This window comes from Sphaeramia orbicularis, chromosome 3 (assembly GCF_902148855.1).
Source record: "Sphaeramia orbicularis chromosome 3, fSphaOr1.1, whole genome shotgun sequence".
In the NCBI taxonomy this organism is placed as follows: domain Eukaryota; kingdom Metazoa; phylum Chordata; class Actinopteri; order Kurtiformes; family Apogonidae; genus Sphaeramia; species Sphaeramia orbicularis.
Genome location: NC_043959.1, coordinates 49,166,929 through 49,189,646, shown reverse-complemented (window position 1 = coordinate 49,189,646; position 22,718 = coordinate 49,166,929). Strand labels below are relative to the sequence as shown.

The window sequence follows — 22,718 nt, the reverse complement described above, 5'->3', positions numbered from 1 at the left end:
CCAGGTCGTTATTGAAAGTGAGAATCAGTTCTCAACTAACTTACCTGGTTAAATAAAGGTTCAATAAATAAAAAAATAAATAAACCATTTGCAGAATGATATGCCTGTAATTGCTGGTGTTGGTTCATGTGACATAGGTATATAAATAGAAAAGAAAAAAATGTAATCTGTACAGTGCGTAGAACCTCTCCCCTGTACATTGTAACAGTATAAATACAAAGCCATCCAAACCTACGACAATATCCATTTTCTTCTACCTCCAACACATTTCAAGCATTTGATGAAGAAGCACTTAAGCTCCTCTGAGGTTGGAAGTTGACAGCATCTGACCACCATTCTACCTGTAATCTTACCCATCAGGCCTGAGGTCTGGGATTGGCCGGTCTAAAGAGAGTCGATCACTGAGGTAGCCGTTGTAGCCGTAGTACTGGAACATCTTCAGTGCCACCCTACGGGTGTCTGGACCGAGCTCTTGACCCCAGTGAGCGAACAGCGAAGAGTCGGAGAATGATGTGTCGGCCTGACTGTCCTCTCCTCTCCCTGGAGTCTCTAGGAGGCACAGGAAGACAAATAGCATGAACGCTCGTCTAGGCCGCAACTTCTCAACCTGCGGTGCCGCTATGCGTAGGGTGACATTTCGGGAATGTGGAAAAATGATAGAACTAATATAATCACTGTGATAAATGCTGTTTTCTTTGCACTGTAATATATGTTAGCAGGTGAAGGGTGGCGTGTTATTTTAAGATACTTGACTGACTGTCCTTCAACAGAGACAACAGAGTTCAGAGAAGTAGCTGGAAGCTAAAATGTCCTTGAAGAAGAGACTTAATCCCTTAAAACAGCTGGTGGGTTGGTCGAGATTGCTCTTTGACCTTCACATGAGCGAGAAAGTGAAACATATTTCCCTACAGACACCTAGAGAAAACTCCTGGGCTTCTTTAATAATTAATACAGTTGAGTTTTTAGGTTATTTTTGGTTATAGGTGAATCACTCTGTGTGCTCCACACTTCATAAGAATACAGAGGTAGATACTCCTTCTCAGTTTAAAGGACTAAAACTGAAGAGGAGAAAGTGAGTCATTTTACAGCTGAGCAGCAGTGAAAGTAGAGGGACATTTAACAAGCACACGTTCAGTGTGACAAACACTATATTACTGCTTGTGGTCCCTGATGATAGACCCAGTTCATGGCCAGACTACATAAAACATTGGTGGCATCTGTTAAAATGCTGCAGCATTTCCAAGAGGTTTATATCTTTTGGAGGCAAACTTCAGAGAGTCATAAACACAGGCGAGTGGTTTAAACAGCAAAAAACATGCAAGATTCAGAGATAAAAATAACACCAGACCAAAAAAATCTGTCTGTCCATCTGTATTCAGTCTCATTTATTATCATTAATTGAATTTCTGTATTTTATCAAATACAAAAATAACATCGTGACATCTCTATCATGCATCATCCATCTTGGTATTTAAATAACCGACTTCAGAGTTTGAACAGCCCACGTTAGTCGACCACCAGACCGTCTGGAGTGTTTTAATTTAACACAGACATTTTAGAGCCACTGTACCCGCAGGCCGGCAATAGTGTGCCACAGTGAAGCGTGGCTATTCCAGAGCTTTAGTGTCAGTGATATTTATGATTCGTGAAAACACGGAGGTGTGGGCAAGAGGTTGGTGTTAGAGAAGTTGAGAAAATCTGGAATGTCATTTCATGAGCACTTTAGCTGAAAAAGCTTAAGCTGAAAATGCAAGGAAAAGAGCTTACTGCAACACTGAACAAATACAACTGCATTCACAAGGTCTATAAGGAATAAATGGCAATAAGGAAATCAAATAATAATACTTAAGCTAATTGAAATAGACTGAATTTCAAGTCATCAACAATGTTAGCATATAATTACATGAAATATAATAATCAGCAGGAAATTAAATCCTATTAAAAGTAGTTCTGCAATAATCTGTTAATAACTTAATTAAAAGAAAAGGTATCAGTCCCCCCCCAGCAGTATAGAGCTATGCAGGAATAAAAAAGAAACCAATTTGGCTTCAACAGTAATGGCTACTGCTGACAGCTGAAGGTTATTAGAAATAATGCCAGAAAGTATGATCATTTTTTTCCAGTAGCACTGTAGTGGCCAAGGTACCTGCAAGGGACAAGACATTTGTTTTTAATTTGTAATATTATGGTGATGATTTTCTGAGATGTGGAAGAAATGGATTCATATTAATAAAAGCCTGTTGAGTTTCATAAGTGTAATGTTTAAAGTCGTGATTGTAGCTGTGAGAAATGAGCACAAACTCAGACGCCTCCTAGACTGACATGTGAGCAGAGAAAAGAAATGGCTTAAAGGAGTCCTTCACTGAGGTTCTATGCAAAAAAAACAAGGTTAAATGTGTGCGCTTACACCTATTTGCATGTGTGTGTGTGTGTCCGTTTGGTGTGTATGCCTGTTTTAAGCAGATTGGAGAAGGTTAATATTCATGAGCAGAACATACAAGTGACAAAGCGTATCAGCCGAGCTAAACCTAAGCAGACAATATGGAGGCATGTGTGAAAGGATTACATGACGAACAAAAACAAAGAAATGCTTCTGAAGAGGCAGCAGCTTAAATGCCTTTGGAAGGTGAGCAAAAATACCCCAGCTGGTTTGTATCCAGCAGAATGAGCACACACAGTGGCTTTCCTTCATTGGACATTCATGAAATTAAATTATGTCATAGGTAATTAAATTATCCTAAATGTTAGACTGAACCGCACTAAGAAATTTTCATTACTTTGTAAGCATTTGGTGATGACAAGTCATGCATCGAATTGATCGAGTTGTCTCTTGTTTGGCTCATGAGTGATTAAATGTTTTCTCTATAAAATGTTTGATAATATTGGGCAGTAAAATAAATGCAATTGCAATGAGTTCCAGTTACGGAGGAAAACGGAATATAATGTAAGTAAATGACACTTAGTGATAGGAAATAATCTACAACAATATACAATCATGGAAAAAATTATTAGACCACCAACAGTCATCAAAAACAATGGTTATGCAATCAAGTACTAACTCCTGTGTGTATCATGTGACTAAAACAGACAGAAAAGAAAACATGGAATGCCTAAAAGCACTGTTTTTGGCAGTACAATGCAATAGCTATTGATGTAAGAACTGAAGTGATTTTGGTTATTATCAAGAAAACCATGGAAAATATCTAGATATCAGCTCTGAAATTAAACTCTTATGAGCTGTTCTTGTTGTTATCATTATATTATAAACAAATGTACATATAGTTGTACCAGCCATTAAAACAAACAAGAAATTAAAGAAATCAAAGGTAGTCTAATAATTTTTTCCACAAATGTATGTAATTTTATATCATGGTAAAAACTGTAAATGTAAAAACAGTTTAAAATACCTATACCAAACTCCATGACATGCACTGACGAATAATGCAAAGTATCCAAATGACAAAAAAACAGCTTTTCCTACTTTAAACAAACCAAATATACTGAGTTACATTACTTTGATGACTTAATGACAATATGGAGCCAAAGTCCAGCTGCTTTAAATTGTGGCCCGAGGGACCTAATTTTAATAATAATAATAATAATAATAATAATAATAATAATAATAATAATAATAAAAAAAAGTGTTAAAGCCATTGGTGAGAGTTTTTATTATGCAATCATTTAATGCCTGTCAGTTTAAAGGATCATTTTACATATAAAAAAGTCACAGTTTGTGTTAAAACTGTTAAAGTATCAGATTGAAATGACAGAAAGACTACACACCCCAGTGTCAGGGAGGTGATTTCATTGTAACTTTCTCTCTCTGAGATCAGTTTGGAGTCAATGAAGACGCCTCTGCAGTGTCAACATTACCAGACTTGAAGAATACGGTGAAATATGCTGAGACATTAGGACATGTTGCTAGTTCATTGCAGGACTAATATACACAAACAAACCACCATTCAATCCACATTCATATCTTTGGGTAGTTTACATAGACCAGTTAATCTATTCAGATGGATGTCTTTGCACAGTGGAAGCCAGAATATCTGGAAACTCCACACAGAAAGGTCATCACTACCCAACACCCAGGACCCTCCTGCTCTGAGGAAACAGGGCAAACAACTGATAAGCATCATATAGACACAATTCCAATGGAATAAAAAAACATTTTCTCTTGCCACTGACACATTGCAAGGGACACAACTCTGGATGGGTATTTGTTGAAATAGGAAAAAATAAATAAAAAATTCCCTTAAAATGCAACAGTGGAATGCTGCATAATAAATGCAATAACTACATTTACTGACTATAAAACGAAGACAAATTGTCATTCTGGAAAGAATGAAACCAGCAAATGTTTGGCATTTTCTCATGCACCATTGTGAAATGAAATTGTTGGTTATCAGAAGTCTTTACACACACATGCAATGTGTGACATGCTCATACTTTTGCCAAAGAAATCTGTAGAGTTACTATAACTGCATGTATTTTTATCATGAAAGACGTGGCTAATGTAAACTTATTTGAGAAACCAATATTTAATTAAACCGTATCACACGTAACAAAAATAGAAGAATAGCTTTACAAAATAATCTTAAAAAACACAGTGAAATAAAAAATGTAATCAAAAAGTGAACCAACATCCAAGTTGAACAGTGAACACTCAGACACAAGCCTGAGGCAAAATAACTTCAACTCCTCAAATTCAACGCAGTGTTTCTGGAGTTTGACGGCTGTGAAGTGGAGGCAAAGTGTCTCAGCTCTTGATAAGACAACAGTATGATTTAACTCAGGACAGGATAAAAGTCTTTCAGTCCTGGTTAGTACGCCTGAAGGCCCCTTCATTTGACTGTATGTAGTTCTGATTAATTAGGTCTACAGAGACCATCTTCTCAGCCGCAAATCCCTAAAGTATCTGCTAGGACACGTTGCTGTTGTTTGGACGTAACCTTTCAGACGTAGGAGTGTTGACTGTTTGGTTCAGTCACGTACTGCACAGCAGATGTTTGACAAATGTGGTTGAGTTACGTGGGTTCAAATAAATCCCAATCATGACACAACATCGTGGTGCATTACTTGTTTTTCATTAAACAGGTCATGTGACAAACTGTAACCTTGGTGTTTGGAGAGCGGTTTTCTCTTGAGTACACGTTCAGTCAACTCACCTTGGTGCTAACTCAAGTAAAGCACAGCCAAATACCTGAGGCAAAAAGTAGAGGGTATGTGTGTAGACAGGGGAAGTATTCCCAGGGCTTCCCAGCAGCACTCCAGGCGTGTGTGGAGTGCAGCGCTGAGTGTGCTTCCACAGCGTACGCGGCAAGGTATCTCAGCGAGAGCCGCCTACTCCCACAGTCACAGAAAGCCAGAAGAGAAAATACGCACAAACAAGTAGACACGCTGTGAATTTGTGCCATCACACACTCATTGTCATCAACGCAGCAGAAAACACGTAGACTTTTAAAGAATAGTGACTGAAAGCCAACAATAAACCTCCAGGTCCTACAAGAACTTCCTTTTAAGAGATGCCGCAGTCATGTTAAATTATAATCTGATCCTTTAGAAGATTATTTATAATGATGAAGTTGCCCTAACAATACACAAAGATTTTTATCACATGGTGTTTATTCATCCCCTCCTGACTGCAGGGAAGAAAATGTTTTGAATTTCAAAAGCAAATCATTATCATTTTGACACCTTAGAGATAACTCTGCTCCATGCAGCACTAAATCACAGATGGTACAGATGTATCTTCTGATAAAACTGCTGTAGGCTTGAATTTTTTACCTGCTTCCCGCAGATAAAGAGAAGGATCTGACCATTAAAACAATTACAGTTAAAGAAAAAATCAATAAAACACATTCTCTACCGTACACCAGATACTGGAAATGGACAACGACGCTTCCTTTCAAAGCATCACAGATCCTTATTTATCTAGTGTATTTATTCGTTTTGACCCCATGTTAAAATTATATTTATAATACCTCATGTTTAAAGTTTTTAAAATAGCAGAGTTAATGTTAACAGTAACATCAGTATTGACCAGATACATAATTTACAGTTTGTATCGATGGTTTTGCCTTAATAATTTAGAGTCTACTTAACTCATGAAGATGTAGAGCAACAGAATAGTTTCTATGACGGAGTCAAAGACGAGATGTTTCCATAAGGCGTCTATAGAATAAGTCACAGGTATTTAACTACAAACTAAAATTCACGGGTAAACGGTGTTTTATTCAGATAGCGGTTTCTGTTTGACCTTGATTCCAGGCAACTACGTAAAAACAAGTCTTTGTTCTTTGTCTTTTCGACTGATTCACTTTCTGAAAACACCCACCAATTAAAGCAGACAGTTTGCAATTTATTCTCAGTCACTGTGTCATTTTACAAGCAAAATAATGAGAGAAGAGTATGGAGCCACAACATCAAACATTGTGTTGCAGTCAAATATTCATTGTGCATTCATTTTGACATGACTAAGTGGGAGGAGAAGACCTTGACGTAGACTTCAGTCGGTAAAAGAAAAAAAAAAAGAGCAGGTCTTATCATCCACATGAAAATTTCAGGACACACTAGTGTTTCTACAACTTAGTATCAAAGCGGCTGTCAGCTAAGAGAGATCAAGTATTTTAAAAAACTTTTCACATTCAAGGCAGTTTTGACAATAGTGCAGAAAATCCTCTCCACGCTACCACAGTCACATACATTGCCTGCAGAGACTAAACACACATCATAAAACAGTTATTAATTTCAGACTTCTTTTGTCTGTCTTGTGAGTTCAAGAAAAAGTTTTAAAAGACTCCTTATCTACTTGGAATATGACTGTAATTATGATACTGATGATAAATGTGTTTGCCCTAATTAATGAGGAAATTGAAATGACAATGAAGCAAAGTTTTTGTTTTACATGCATGAAGACCTCTGACAAATTGTAGAACTCCAGAATACTGATTACTTAAACTTGTGTATTTCAAATGCTTTTTTCTGTACATTTACCAAAGTGTTGATGCAATGATTCATTCATTTTCTGAAACTTAATCCTTGGGGCTTATCCCAGCTACCAACGGGTGATGGTGAGGTACACCGTGGATGTGTCGCCGAGGCAAATAAGCAATTATCCACTCTCACATTCTCACACACGGGTGATTAACCTTTTGAGGTGCATGTCCTTGGACAGTGGAATGAAGTCAAAGAACCCACACAGACAAAGGAGAACATGCAAACTCCACATAGAAGCCCCCCTCCCTTCTCTTCACGATCTGTTTCGGAGTCACTGAAGACATCTCTGTGGGTTCAACATTACCAGACTTGTAGTCATTTTCATCTCTTACAATACTTTTCCACATCGGTCTTGAAGAATGAGCTGAAATATGCTGAAGTTCTGAAGAATGTTGTACAAGATCAGGACATTATTGGACAATTCCACTCATCCACTCCATGATGTGCTACTCAGTCACAGGAGCACATTCAGCGAGAGACTGATACCACCCAAATGCACCACTGAACCACACAGGAAATCATTCCTTTCCTGTGGCCATCAGACGGTTTAATCCAACCAAATATAATAATTAATAATATATATAATTCCACATAATTATAAAATAAACAATATTTGTGGACACTTATTTATGTACATTACTTTCACTTATAATATTTGTTTAGTATATTGTACAAATATGTACTATATGAACATTTTCCCCTGGGATTAATAAAGCACTCTGATTCTGAACTAACATCCATTTTGATGTTAGTGACATATATCTCAAGCAACAGGAGAGATTGTACATATTGGAGCCGATCCTAGCTACCAACGGGTGAAGATGGTGTACGCCCTGGAAATGTCAAAGAAAGTTTGATATATAGAACTAAACAACTATTCACTCACACTAAAACCTTTGGGTGGTTTAGAATGACCACTTAACCTATTAACCCATGAAGTGGAAACAGATGGATTCATCAGTAAAACCCATGGAGTTGGATCAACGACAGTGGGTGGAGACACTTTGTTTATGTTCAGTTATTCATATATTTTACTGAGAGAGTCACTTATTCTTTAGTTTTCTGTGTTTCTGACAAAATAACCTTTGAATTTACTCTAAACTTTTATGCAGAATAAAGAGGATAATAATACAATCACTTAAGAAAGGGTAAATGTAGAGAAAAATGTATTTACGAACCACCATAAAAGTAGCACTGGGTCTTTATGGGTTAATGTGTGTGTCTTTGCACATACCAACTCCACACACAAATGCCCATCGTGGCAAACCCAGGATCCTCTTGCTGTGAGGTGACAGTGCTAACCACTGCACCACTGGGCCACCCAGTACTGACACACACTGTGGTATTGATTTCATGTATTTTTCCCAGCACTAAGCACATACTGATACATCACCAAGACTGGGAAGATACACTGCAAATGGCTTTGTACTGGACTGTGAACACTAGACGAGACTATTCTTCTTTATTACTTAGTTCCTCATTTGGCCTGCTCAACACCATTAGTTTCCCAAAAACACTCTAAGTGCCCTAAAAACACTCATTTTAAAAGCCATCAATTGAGAAAGAAACCAAATACTGAGGTGAAGCAACTTTGAATAGACATATCTGCTGCCTTAGCTAACAATAAGCCACCAGAGATCCAATATTTAACCCTCATTATGAGCAGAATCTGACCATAATTCTGAGGAATAAAGGAATATAAACAGCAATGATTGTAAATGACAGAGCTAAATGTAGTTGTTTTTTCTAATTTACGTCATCTGTCAGATTTTACAAGTGATAATCCACATTCATTGTTGCGTAATTTCAGTACAGTTAAATATAGACTTGATGATTAGGAGGTGTCATAGCAGTAGTCGCTGCAAATCATTAAACTTGTAAATTGCTGTGAAACTGAACTGCTATGAAACCAGGTGCCCCCAAATTTGCTCCTAAAAATGTATGAGCATTTTTATTAAACATAAATGAAGCCCTAATATTGAAAAAAATCTTCTTTACACTTGACTGCAGTGCATGAGGTGATGCATGCAAATAGAAATGAAGCGCAAAAGGGATTTTTGTATAAATTATACTGTGTGGTGCCTGCTTCGGTTTCCATGAGCATATCACAGCCTCTTGCTGTGACTTGCCTCTACATCAACAAACTGCATCCTCTTTAGATCGTTCACAAAAGAATAGCTGATAGAAAAACACCAATTTACATTTTGTAAGCTTTACATTACCACTTGTGTCTAAATGTGCAGTCTGGTGCCATTTGCCTTTTATGTTAAATATAGGAAGATGAAAAGTTCAGCTGTGTGTTTGAACTCTGAAATACTGCTAAGATCAAACTGCTCTTGATTACAACAACATACAGAAGGTCAGAAGTACTCTCATCTCTTTATGCCTCCACTCATTCTTCTCCTGCCTTTGCCATTTTAGTTCTCGGTGGTGAAAAATTTCCAGCAGGCTTCTAACAGAAGCTAAATGGCACAATCACATTACTCCTGTTTTATCATCTTTGCACAGGCTGCCTCTGAGGTTTGGAATCAATTTACAGATTTAAATTGATAATGGAGTTGCTTAGCTCCAAATTACATCTCAGGTCCCTAAAAGCCAAACTGCCAAAGCCTTAGATATTAGGGGAACATCTCCACAGCCTTCACTGAAAGGAACTGGGCCTTTAGAGTAAGCCTTTTTCAGTCTGTGGTTTAGAATCACACATATATTACATAGTCCTTAGTGTGTGCAAATAGATGCTATATGCTATTTTCTTTAGTAGCATCAAAGGGTAAGGACCTTGGCTCTAAAATGAAGCCAAGGTGGAAGTACCTTAAAGCTGTAATACCACCAACGACCACTGGGGGTTGGCTTCTAAAACCCCCGAGCCCCGATGACTTATATTGAATTTCTTACTAAAAATACTGAGTCAGTATTTTTTCCAGGAATCATTTGTTTAATTTGGAACCTTTGGAACCTCTAATATCATGATGTGGTAGTGCCTCTGATGGTCTTTAAATCACTGCTCCGTTAATCAGATCTCAGGTCAAATAGAAGGCTTCAATGTCTGCAGAACTGGCCTTTGATTGACAGGCACGGCTGACAGCTCTCTTGCCTGCTGAAGTAGATATTGAGTGTTTTTTTTATTTAATAAAATGAACCTTTTCCTGACAAACAGCTCGAGTATAGTTAATATGTTCCATTAATATTACTGTAAATTGACTTTCCAAGGCTTGATGAAGTTTTTACCATGTCACTAAGACACTGTTTATCTCACCTATGACCCCTTGCTCTCCTACAGCTCTGCCGCTTTTATCCAAACATGGTCATTCTGGATCCAAAAAGCCAACATGGTGACCATCATCTACCACTGTAATTATATACAGTTTATGGGTAGTAAACTGCAAGGTTATAATAGGTTATAGTTTTGAATTTTTCATTATAGTTTAGTTTTATTTAGTTTTGACTTTTTTTTCCCCTCCAATTCAGTTAGATTTAATTAGTTTTTAGAGCAGGTTTGCTAGTTTTTATTATTTTTTGTTATTTTCTAAATGCTTAGTTTTAGTTTAGTTTTTTCATATCTTTATCTTCTTCGCCATCATGTTCAAATAAATCCCAGACAGGATTCTGCAGCTTTCTCCCAACTTTAGTCTCCATGTTTCCATGTAGAGTGGGGACCAGAAGATGACTGTAAACGACAAGTGACGAGAAGTGATGGACCATTAAATATCATATGGTGCCAACAGCTAAAATTGCTTGAGGGAAATAAATCTATTTCCTATCAATCTGACATTGACAAAGACAAAAACAAAGGGAATTTTATCCATAATTTTTATATGTTTTAGTTAGTTTTGTAACAACACAATACAGTTTCAGTTAGTTATCATTTTTTTCTCCTTTAATTATAGTTTTTCTTTATTTCAGTTAACGAAAATGTTTTTACAATTCTAGCTTTTGTCATTTCGTTAGTTTTTGTTAACAATAATAACCTTGGTACACTGTGTTGTATGCTGAACAATAATGCGCTCTACAACACAGTCACATGACCACCTGGCTTATCACCAAGGACACATAACCTGGCAGCTATTCATGCCGGTTTACAGAGGTTTAAGTTAAACTTTTATAAAGAAATCCCTTCATACAAATGACACAGTTCATAAATTGCAGCTGTTGTTTGCTACTTAGAATTAGCTGCTTATTAATTTGTTTTATTGTTTAAACTGGTTCTATTGCTGTCAGTGAAGAAAATAATACAAGTTTTAGGCTGTAACTTACATGTGTAGATGGAGACAAAACAGGTACGAAGAAATGGTTTAAGGCGAGGAGTAGGTCTAGTTTTCATTTCTAGTACTGTTGTCAGTGACTTTTTTTGACCCATGGAAAAAGTGTGTGAAAGGTCCTAAAGTTTTTTTTTAACAGGTCAAAAAGAAAAAGCATAAATAAGACAAAGAACTGCAGTATTACAGAAACAAATACTATATATCAACTAGAGACTGAGCTGTTTTTAGTTAACTTATTAACTGCTGTCTGCTTAAAGCTGCAGCGCTCGATAGTTTTTGTTTTTACTGAGCAAATATTTCATAATTACCTTTCAGCATATTATGCCTCAAGATGTCTGAGAGGAAGCAAGAATTTGACTGATTCCTGTGGAAGCTGTTTTCAGGCTGTAGAACGTTTACTCTGTGATGCAGATTCTGGCTAATCAAAGGTGTTTTTATGCAGGTAAGAGGACCTTACAAACAGGTGATCATCTATATTATAAAAGCCAAGTGGCCTCTGTGTGCGTGCATGTGTCTGGAGATTCACATAAAATCTGTAAAGAGCTGACTGCTGCAGTTTGGCATACTTAAGTATTTTTGGTCAAGGAACAGACTAGCAAAAATGGCAAGTTGATAGGGCCAATATTTTGGGAGAAATTAGTAATTTTTGGAATACAGTAGTCTTACAATCATGTTGCTACTCCAACAAAGTTTTGGCGATGACTGCTGGACAAATGCAGTACAGGATGCACAAATACACAACAGCATAAAAACTATCACACCTAGAACCAAGGGATCCCCACGGGTCAACGCACTACTTGCTTTATATTTAGTGTTTTGATTTGGACTGAGTGGAAAGAGCTGCAGAGGGAAGGTGTGTATTTTCAATATCTGGCATTGATTTTTCCTCTGATTTCCTCTACAGCTTTAAAAACATAACATGCTATGTACTTTTAATCCCCCTCGGCCAAATATAGTGTAAGATTCTGTTGAAAGTTACTGCCCTATAATTTAGATTAGATTGTCTTTGTGTAAAACTTATTACATACATATTTATATTTGAAAGTACTCAGATATTATAACTGCACAAGGTACAAGGCCATTTGACCTTGAAAAAGTAGGTCAAGGTCACATATTTTCAGTAGGCTTCCGCTCCATGCCACGATGCATCCACAATATAAATTTGGTAAAGATATGTCAACACATTCTTCAGATAATGCGATTATGTCATTGAATGGACAGACAGACGGACAGACGGCAAAACGATTACAATACCCCTCAGCTGAGCAGTAAAAAAAACAAAAATCAAATCAAACAATCTTTTTTTAAATATTCAGCATCATATTCTATCTTGAGATTAGGGATGCACCAATACGAGTATCGGGCATCGGCTTCAATACTCAGTGTGTGTACTTGTGTTTGTACTCGTAAAAGTAATCCGATACAAATGCACCGATACCACTTACAGCCGTGTACACTCAAAAAAAAAAATTAAGCCAAAAATGTTGATTTTATGTATTTTAATTACATGTAAATTTTCCATGTAATTTTATTACATAAGTTTAATGTAAAGAGTTGCATTTAATACAATGTTTTTTCTATCATATTGAGTCAATATGAATAAATTAAATACCTTCAGTCAGATTTGCTTTAGTTAATGCAAACTTTTACATAAACTGGGTTTGACTGTGACGCTCAGCCTTTTTATGTGATCTAGTAAATAAAGTTCACTTTACTTGTTTAGATTCACTTTATACTAAGCATATTCACATTATGTTCGACTTTTTCGGATAAATAAACTTTAAATTTCATATATTTCAGTTACATTTTACTTTAAAATATTACTTTGTGTTTATTAGAGCCAAGAATCATTTTTTTGAGTGTAACATTCACAGTTCAGTGCAGCAGGTACGCGGCGGTGGAATAATGTGTGGGGAGTGTGAAGAGTGTGGAGATTTTTCAAAATAAATGACGGTGATAAAAGTAACACTGACTGACAGTAATGTTACAGACACAGACAGACGCAGCATTCTGTCCGTCTTCTACGTACATTCCATCCGTTTGCCAGGTGCTCGCGGATGCGTACACGGACAGAGAATACCACCGGGAGTACGGAGCGGTGCGGACCGTTGCCAGCGGAATTGAAAACGAAACCTATCACTCATTTCTCTTTTCTCTACCTGCTGAAGCTAAGTTTTTAAACCTTACCAGCGAAAACGTTGCAATATTAGTATCACATTAGTGTTGCCTCTGTCGTCTCCATGTTTGTTATTACGGATTTTCTTCTTCTCAAAAAACTTTACTCTTCTTTGTGGTATTTATCCAGTATGGTTAATTTAGAGCGGCGCTCCCTGGTGGATTAAGTGAGAAACGCTCATTCCAACACATTAAATGTCAGTAGCAGCACTTTGTTCCAGTCAGACTAATGACAACGACAATAAAGCACATTTACAAAAGGAACTAAGAACTGGAATGGGATTATTAAGTACTCGTATCGGTACTCGGTATCGACAAGTACTCAAATGTAAGTACTCATAGTCGGTCTGGAAAAAAGTGGTATCGGTGCATCCCTACTTGAGATGAAATGTATTATATTGCAGCTTTATGTATTTTTATCATCACTGATGGAGTCACATTCCTACTTTACATCTTGAAAAACTTTGTTCAGGAGCTGAGAACAGGGTTTATTTTTTCATGCTGAGGACACCTTTGTCATCCCAGGTCCTACCACTGTCAACATCCATGTAACACTGTACTACATATTGTAAGTATTTGTTTTCAGAACGCAGCAGCTCATACACACTGGCCGAGATCTGCTGTACACGTTTACACAGCACACTTATAATACATACTATATTTATTTCTCCTGTCTCAGCTATTTCTTGACAGCAAATGCAGCTAATAACCAATTAGTATGTTTACTGGGTGGGAGGCCGAGTCCACCCTAGTATAGGTACTGGATGGGGATCTGTGAGTGGCCCTGGAGGAGGTGGGGGGGGCCCTCTCATTAGGACGCATCAGTAACTGGCACGTCACACTGACATTTTCCTCTTGAAAGAGGAGAGGGGTGTGTAGCTTTGTCTTTCTCTATGTTTATTCCCAAGAGGGGACACAAAGTGGCAGAATTTAGGATGAGGGTCATATTTACTCATAGCAGCCTTTGTCATCTCTACCCCTTTTGTTCATTTCTCCTCATTAAAGCACTGAAATCACTCGTGCCCTTCACAAGGCAACAAAGGCCGTCTTTGTGTGTTTTTTTTTTTTTTTTTTCTTTTTTATCCTTCTGGAGACGGATTCTCCTCTAGAAATTCAGTTTCATTAACAGCAACAAATTCTAGCAACTAACTGCAATATTTTTCAGCCTTTGAAGACCACCACATATTATGAGACAGCGCTGACAGATTTTGATATCAAGTTCCCAACATTTTGTTCCTGCGTCACTATTCTCATTCCCACTTTTCAAGTTGAAAAGCTGTATTTGTCATTCCATTAAATTCATTCATCTGAGATGCCTTTTCTATAAGCTCCTATCAGATCTGACTTCCTCAAATCCAAAGCTGTAAAAAAATGCATCTCCCTCTATCTTTTTACTTTTCATCTTGCGTGTGTTATCTGTGCCCAGCATTTAACATCATTTGTCCTTTACAGGGCAGGTTTTTTTTATTATTATTATAAACCACAGGCTGGAGCACAGACTCTTCTCAGAAAAACTCATAGGAGATAAATCAAAAATATTTCAGCGCATTCACCCGAGAGCTGGAAAATAAACTGATGGCCGAGGGCTTGTGAAAATACAGGGCATGGAAAGCAATTAATCTATCTCCTTGGACATCCATCTCCCAGATCCAACGTAAATTATTTGCTGAAAATGATTCTGAAGTATATCTCCAGGATATTATCACTCAAGACATACACTAGATCATACAATTTTCATTAAATGTATCATGTTTTAAGAAAAAAAGTTGTATTGAATTTTGAGAGGAGTGATGAGTAGATGCTGAATTATGAGTCTGAATCATGATCAACGCTCAAGGGTTTTTTTATTGATAAAAAACAAAACAAAAAAAACACAACATCTAAAAAAATGTATGAGCTGCAAAATAAAAGCAGTGATTTAAAACATTTCAGAATCACAAATGAATGAACAAAAATTGAAAGTCATGCCTTTGTTCAGATGAAAAAATAAAAATACACTCTGGTCTTATGTGAGCCCTGTTAGTTGACCTTGAACCAAAATAAGCTTATTTTTGTGCAGGTTTATTTTCTCTTAGTGTTCTGTTGTACACAGCAGCTGAGGTCCTTGTTTTCCATTTACAGCCTTTTGTCAGATTACCAAAGAGTAAATACATTTTCCCACACAGATAATACATTTAATTAGCAACACTTTAAAGGTTCAATATGTAACATATGTGCATATATTTACATGTATTTAGAGTGAATGTTTCTAATGTAGACTCGTTGGGAAAATTGCAATCTCAGAATCAAGCATTTCATTTAAGATATCAGAAATTACTCAGAGCTTGTTTTAAAACCTTTTTCTTTAGTTGTCATGTTTACAATAGTATCAGGTGATCGAGCGTAGTGGTGACAATAACTCTTTTTTTTTTTTTGTGGAAACTTGATGAATAAAGTATAAGGACCAAAGACTCATGTTCCACAAGGATTTCTGGTAAAAGGGTTTAAAATTAGATGCCCTCATACCTGCTTGAAAAAAATCGTGGGAGGTGAGGGGTTAATCTGAAAAAACTCTGATGAATAGTGTTATTTGAATACTATTTATGACATTCATGTATTCTGCTTATCCAGTCAATCCTAAAAACTTCACTCACTTAATTGCTTTGTTGAATGCTTTCCTTTCCTGACTGTCTCTATTGGCTGCATCCATAGCAACAAAAATACACCCTGATTTCAATATAGACGGCTGAGGATGGATTTTTTTAGTTAGGTGTCAAAAGGATGTTTGACAAACTACTACTACCAGCATCATTTGGCTGTGATAGTGACTGATCGACGACTGCAGGCTTCTCAAGTGGAACTGCTGACTTAAAGAGATACCAAATGAGAGCTAAAAAACACGTAGAGCCTGCTGAACTGCAGGGGTTAGTTTGATGTTTAATTCCAAATTTACTGATGAATTAAGTCATTTCAGACTGTTATTTTTTCCCCATTTCTTCAGTTCAGTGGTAATATCACAATCATACAAAGCCCACACACACCATGTTTAGCTTTCATTATAGGACACATCTGATAACACTGGTCAACAACAAATTTATTGTTTAAGTTTTTTGAGCTGATTTAGGATAATTTTGGTGTGCTGAATCCAAAAATCACATTAATTTTGCTCAATCAGGTCAACTTTCTGAACTATGCTACATATTGGCTTTTTAACATTTTTGCTTACATTTATGGGCATTTTCACATCATATGATACAAAATTCTTTCATATTTCTTGCAATAAACGAGTTCTGAAGATTTTATTTTGCCAATTTATGATTAATGTTTTTTTTTTTAATATTACAGGTGAATGAAATGGCTTCGACTAGAAGATCTTGCAAAAATAAGCCTGACGTATTCCGCTACATCTGCAGTGAATACACCATTGTACCTAACAGGAATCCTGTTAGAAAATGATTTTTTTTCTCTTAAAACCTATTTTGGGTCAGAACTATAAAAAAAAAAAATCAACTGATAAAGTCACAAAAATGTAATCAATTTTGTGAGAAGATCAAATTCTTCAAAAACCTGACCTGATTGAGAAAAACAGATGTCATTTTTGGATTTAGCGGTGCAAAAGGGTCCAAATTCAGTTGAAAAAACCTAGACAACTTGCAAAAAACATTTTTTTGTAACCCAGTGTAATTGTCACAATTAAAGTCACAGCATTTATTTCTCTACAGGCTACATTTTAGACCAAGATCTTATAAAGATGGTGGCAAACTCTGTGTAAAATGTTCCCCCATCACATCCCAAGTATTCTCAGTGTGGTTCAGGTGTGGTGGCCGGTCTATGTGTGACAACGATGTGTCCTGCTATTTGAACCACTCCCTCACAAGCCTGATAAATCCTGGCACTGTCCAGTCTTTATGCTAACTAGCTACTCACTGCATTAGTTAAAGTTAAAGAACTCGTTGCTGCTGAAACATATTAATCACTGCACTAATTACCCAGTGGGAGGATCTGAATAATTTTCTGAGTTAAATCTTCTTGGCCATGCTGTGCATGTACAATAAACGTTTTAGTGCCTCTCTTCTGCTCCTCTACAGCAGTAGGGTCAATATATAATGGAGGGACTTTTGAAGTTTATGGGATATATCTTGCATGCATCTTTATTAAAAGTAAAAAAAAAAAAAAAAAAAAAAGTTTATTATGTTCATTATGATCATGTCTTTAAAAATTGCATAACATTTTTATATCAGTATTTTATTATTTTTATTATTTTATCGGTAACTTATACTATTTTTACTAAATGCTGCTGACAGTCGGGGACCTGAGTACAATATTTCATTTCTGTGTATTTTTATATGCTGAAATGACAAATAAACTTGAATCTGAATCTGATCTGATAATTATTTAATTATGGAAATAATCACTTATTAATAAATAATTAATAACTGACTAGATATACTAAAATGTCAACTAAATAACTGTCTGCATTTAACAACCACCTTCTAATTAGCTAAACAATAATAAAATGAACTTATTCAAATTTGTTTTGATTGTGTTCTTTTTATTAAGTTGAGATAGTTATGATTTCTTTTTGTGCAATATATCAAATTTAATATGAAAAATAGCAAATTGCATCTGTGTCCGAGAAATCATTTTCAATTAAGTTACCCATTACAAACACACCTCTCAAGGAAGTGTGTTCATTCCAAATCGCATGACCTGCTTCACATGATGTCATTTCCGCCTGAAGAAAACACTGACAACACTCCAAGGTATGTTCTTTCTCCTCTTTCTTAGTTATTTAATATAACGTAGTGTGTAAGTTAAGTGTGTATTTATCTCACTCTTATGTCAACAGTGTTACTACAATATCTTTATAAATAACTTTCAATTTCAATTTTACTTAATTGTACAGGGTGGGGAAGCAAAATGTACAATATTTTGAGGCAGGGATTGAAAGACAGTGTATGACCAATTAGTTTATTGAAAGTCATGAGAATTTATTTGCCACAAGAAAATGTACATAATAGAAAATGTTTTTATTCTATGTGTCCTCCTTCTTTCTCAATAACTGCCTTCACACGCTTCCTGAAACTTGCGCAAGTGTTCCTCAAATATTCGGGTGACAACTTCTCCCATTCTTCTTTAATAGTATCTTCCAGACTTTCTCGTAATAGTTTTGCTCATAGTCATTCTCTTCTTTCCATTATAAACAGTCTTTATGGACACTCCAACTATTTTTGAAATCTCCTTTGGTGTGACGAGTGCATTCAGCAAATCACACACTCTTTGACGTTTGCTTTCCTGATTACTCATATGGGCAAAAGTTTCTGAAAAGGTATGGATAATAGTGTTAGGTATGATTATGACATCAATATATGTTTGGTTTCTAAACAATTGACGTAGTGCCTGCTGAGAAAAAACAACTAAATGTTCATTGTAAATTTTGCTTCCCCACCCTGTATATATGACATTTAGATAGATATTAAGAATCCTTCTGTAAAAATGCAATGTGGTGTTATGGCTGTGTTGATTTTAGGCCTGCAAACAGCAAAAATGTCAGCTCTACCTGTCAATTATGCTACCTTGTAAAGGGAACTCGAAAAGTCCCTCAATTATATATTGACCCAGCAACATTGTACAACAACAGTGAGTCAAAAATGAAGTCTGCTGTCAGCCAACAACCAGCTCCCAGCAAGACACTAAATAACCTTAATGAAAACACATGACCATATGTAAATGTTTATCACTGCATCTTTACTGGTTTATACATACTGCATCTTTCCTGACTTTTCACTATATTTTGAGGCATTAATCTTCTTGTCGGTTACATTTCCATATCAACACCCACAGCAGCTTGTTTCAGTCAGAAAATGCCTTAAAGCAGCATGAGCAGCTCATGCTAACAAACTGCAGCTTACACTATATAGCAAGATCTGGCTGTGAAGACTTGTCAGAAGTCTGTACATCACAGCATTGAGCTGACACTGAACTGACTGAGAGCCACATAGAATAAAAGAAGGCAGAATAACAGAGCATGGTACCAGCGTTTTTGTTTCTGACTTTGACTGAAGTTACTCAGCTACACTAAGATACCCTAAATTATCTTAGTCATTGACAAGATATAATTTTGAAGTTTTTCAATTGATAATATTTTTCATTTTACTCTGGGGTGTTATAATACTATAGACATTTAAGTATTATCTTCTACCTGATCCAGAAATAAAGTTTTACCACTTGGGTTGTATATGAATTCACTAAAGTACCCTCAGCAGATATTTCATCCTGTAAGTGTGTAGTTTTGGAAGGAATTAATGTAGACTTGAAACTCCAAAAAGCTAAATTTATCATGGTCTACCAGTTATTGTTATGCTATCATCAATTATATCAGTTTTGCCTTTGGTGTAACAAACGCTCTACAAATATTTAGTAACAACTGAGTTCACAGAGAATTTCCACTTTTCAGTATTTTTACTTTGTGATGCCTTTCTAGCAATAAAAATAAATCCAGTTGAGCTCTGCAAAAATGTTCACCTACTGGCACTGCTCGAACAAGAGACTTTTAATGAAAAGGAAGAGATCTTAAGATGAGAAGGCTCCTGTCAAGCTGTGTTAAATTTTTCACTGACAAGTAGTAGTAAAAAGAGAGTTAAAAACATTGAAGATTTTCTCTTTTCTTTAGCCACTGCATGGAGAAAGAGAAACCACTGTTCAATATTAATAGAATCTGCATGGAGAGGATGGCAGGCTGACATTATTCCACTTGTTCTTTTATTTTATATTTTGTTTTTGATTATGGTCTCTAATGATCCCTCATGTGAGGCATATATCAATTATTCAGGTGGAGAACTCTATGATTTTTCACTCTTGGAGATTTGAGGGTAATGTGACACAGGTCAGTTAACATCCAAAGCTTTTGTGAGTTTCTCTACTCACAGAGCTGCTCATCTCCTGGGGGTTGTGCTGGTTGAGACTCTGCAGGCAGTGAAGCTAACAAACACTACAGAGCAGAAATAAAAATTCTTCTTTGCACCACACTGCATAGGAAATGAGCAACAAAGAATTTGATTAAAATGTTGTTACATGTTATGCACCTCACTCTGCTGACGTTCCTGAGCTGCTTTCACTTTTGTGTTTGCATAAAGTTACAGTAAGTAACCTAGTTTCATTCTGCTTAAAGATCAGCTCCTTTGTTGCAAGTCCATTCTGATTCCCACATTACAATAGCTGCTTGGTCGTAATCCCTCAGCATAAGGTTTCAACACACTGGGCAGATCATGTAGCATCATGTTTCGATGTTCAGAGCAGTACTGAAGCGAATGAAACTCAATATCATGAGCCAGGTAATATCATAAAAAAGCAGAAACCTGGTAAGGGACATTTGTGGATGTACACATAAAAATACAGTTTGTGTCCAACAGAAGGTAAAAGTGCTGTGTTCATGTTTACCTTTGTTGTTTCAGCATCACTCTGACCCCAGTTCTAACCTGAACCATGTTGTTTTTATCCCTAAACATGACCGCATCTTTTGGACTTAATCCACACAATGACGATAGAAGGGTACTTTGACCAAATATCATAGGTAACAGGGTAGAAGTAAGAATATGTCGTACTGTTGGAGGTCACTTCTCATCTCACAACCTGTCACCACATTCCTATCAGTGAGCTAATAAACAAAAAACAAATGAATACATGACAATAAAAATTATACTGCAGAAAGTCTATTTTCTCCACCTACACCGTTCCTCATCATTTGCATTTAGCTTCAAGGTGAATTCTTCCTCCAGAGCCCAAACAGGAAGCAGTGTCTTGTTTTACTATTAAGAGTTAAATTAGTAAATCATGTTAAAATAAAATGAGGTCAAGATTTACTGAAAAATTGAATTTTGAACTGTTTTTCTATTTAATCTGGTTTCTTGTGTGCACCTTGCGGGTTTGTTTAAAAAACACCTTTTTGTCACAAAAAACACACCAGTCTTCCAACTGGCAGCTCAAACGTATTTTTCTCCTTTAAAAATTACCTGAGGCAATGAAATCAAAGCTTACATCTTAGCTTCACTTGCTCACATTGGTTTGTTTCTTCTAGTAAAACAGTGAAACTACAATTCTAGTATTGATTTTTAACTTTAAGCACTGCTTGCTCTTAATACCAATCAGATGTTGTAAAAAATAAATAAATAAAAAAAACAAGAAGAGCCAATTGTCTCAAGATACCCTCAAAATCTTGTGTTTGGGATTTTAATGTGATGTAAAAAGCAGAGTAGACATAGTACAAGTTAAAGCTGAAGAGATTCCTGTGAGAAACAATAAAGTGGGGAATATGTGAGCAAATGCTGTGGGTTGAAATCAATGGAAGTAACGGTAACATTACTGTGGTTAGATCCGCTGACAAGAAGTGAAGTGAACGAAAGTGAGACAAATGTTGGGCTTGTGTGGTAGACTGGTGCAGACAGACTCTTTAAGTCGGATAACTGACTATCCATTTTCAACATCTGCAAGTAAGCTGAAGGCTTGGACAACGATATCAATCAAGATTTTTCCATTTCTGCTCCGAGGCGACTGAATGACCTGAAGGTGACCTCTCAATCTAAGAGCTGCCAGCGCCGGAGGGATAAAACCAGCCTAACATGTGAAGTTTCTGTCAATCCCATGAGTGAGCAAAGTCAAGTCCAATACATACTGATCAGACAGCATATTCTTCATGCTGAATATTTTTAATGTATTACTGTGAACTAATTGACTCACATGCATGGACTACAGTGATTTCATTTGGCTTATTTCCCCTAAAATTATGCCCTATTTTCTAAATCACACAGCGCATAAATTACTCCAAAAGTGTCAGATGTGATTATAAAGGCAGATCATTCAAAGTACCTCAGCTTTGAAAGGTTTTCAGCCAGTATGGGAGAATGTTTATTGAACTTTTCATTATAACCAAATGTCAACAGGTCTGTTTGTTTGAGATTTACACGAAGACTTACTCCACCTAATACTAGGGCTGGGCAATCTCACTCTTAAATCGTGATCCATCTTAATTTGTCATATGCTCTACTTTTCAGATAAGTAATTTAGAAAAAAAACTGGCAGCACTTTCAAACTTTGCTACTCATTTTTTTGTGGCCAGTTTATCAGTACAATTACGATACTTTACACAGAAACCTGTGGGTTTGTACAATGTCACCAGTGTTGCCAGACGTACAATAATTATCATATTTGTATGATGAGTTCATCCTCTGTACGATGTATGATCGATAATTCCAAAAGTCCCATAATGTACGATAATTTGACCCCTTCAATACATGTTATTAGCAAACA

The 22,718-nt window shown here is 36.3% G+C and overlaps 1 protein-coding gene across 1 annotated transcript in view; it reads right to left on the bottom strand.

The window, feature by feature from the left end:
* Positions 1-22,718, bottom strand: part of galnt18b (UDP-N-acetyl-alpha-D-galactosamine:polypeptide N-acetylgalactosaminyltransferase 18b) — a 109,591-nt gene that overhangs the window by 59,969 nt on the left and 26,904 nt on the right. Inside the window, 1 exon segment of the mRNA XM_030130884.1 lies at positions 354-549. Coding sequence (XP_029986744.1) covers positions 354-549 — 196 coding nt within the window.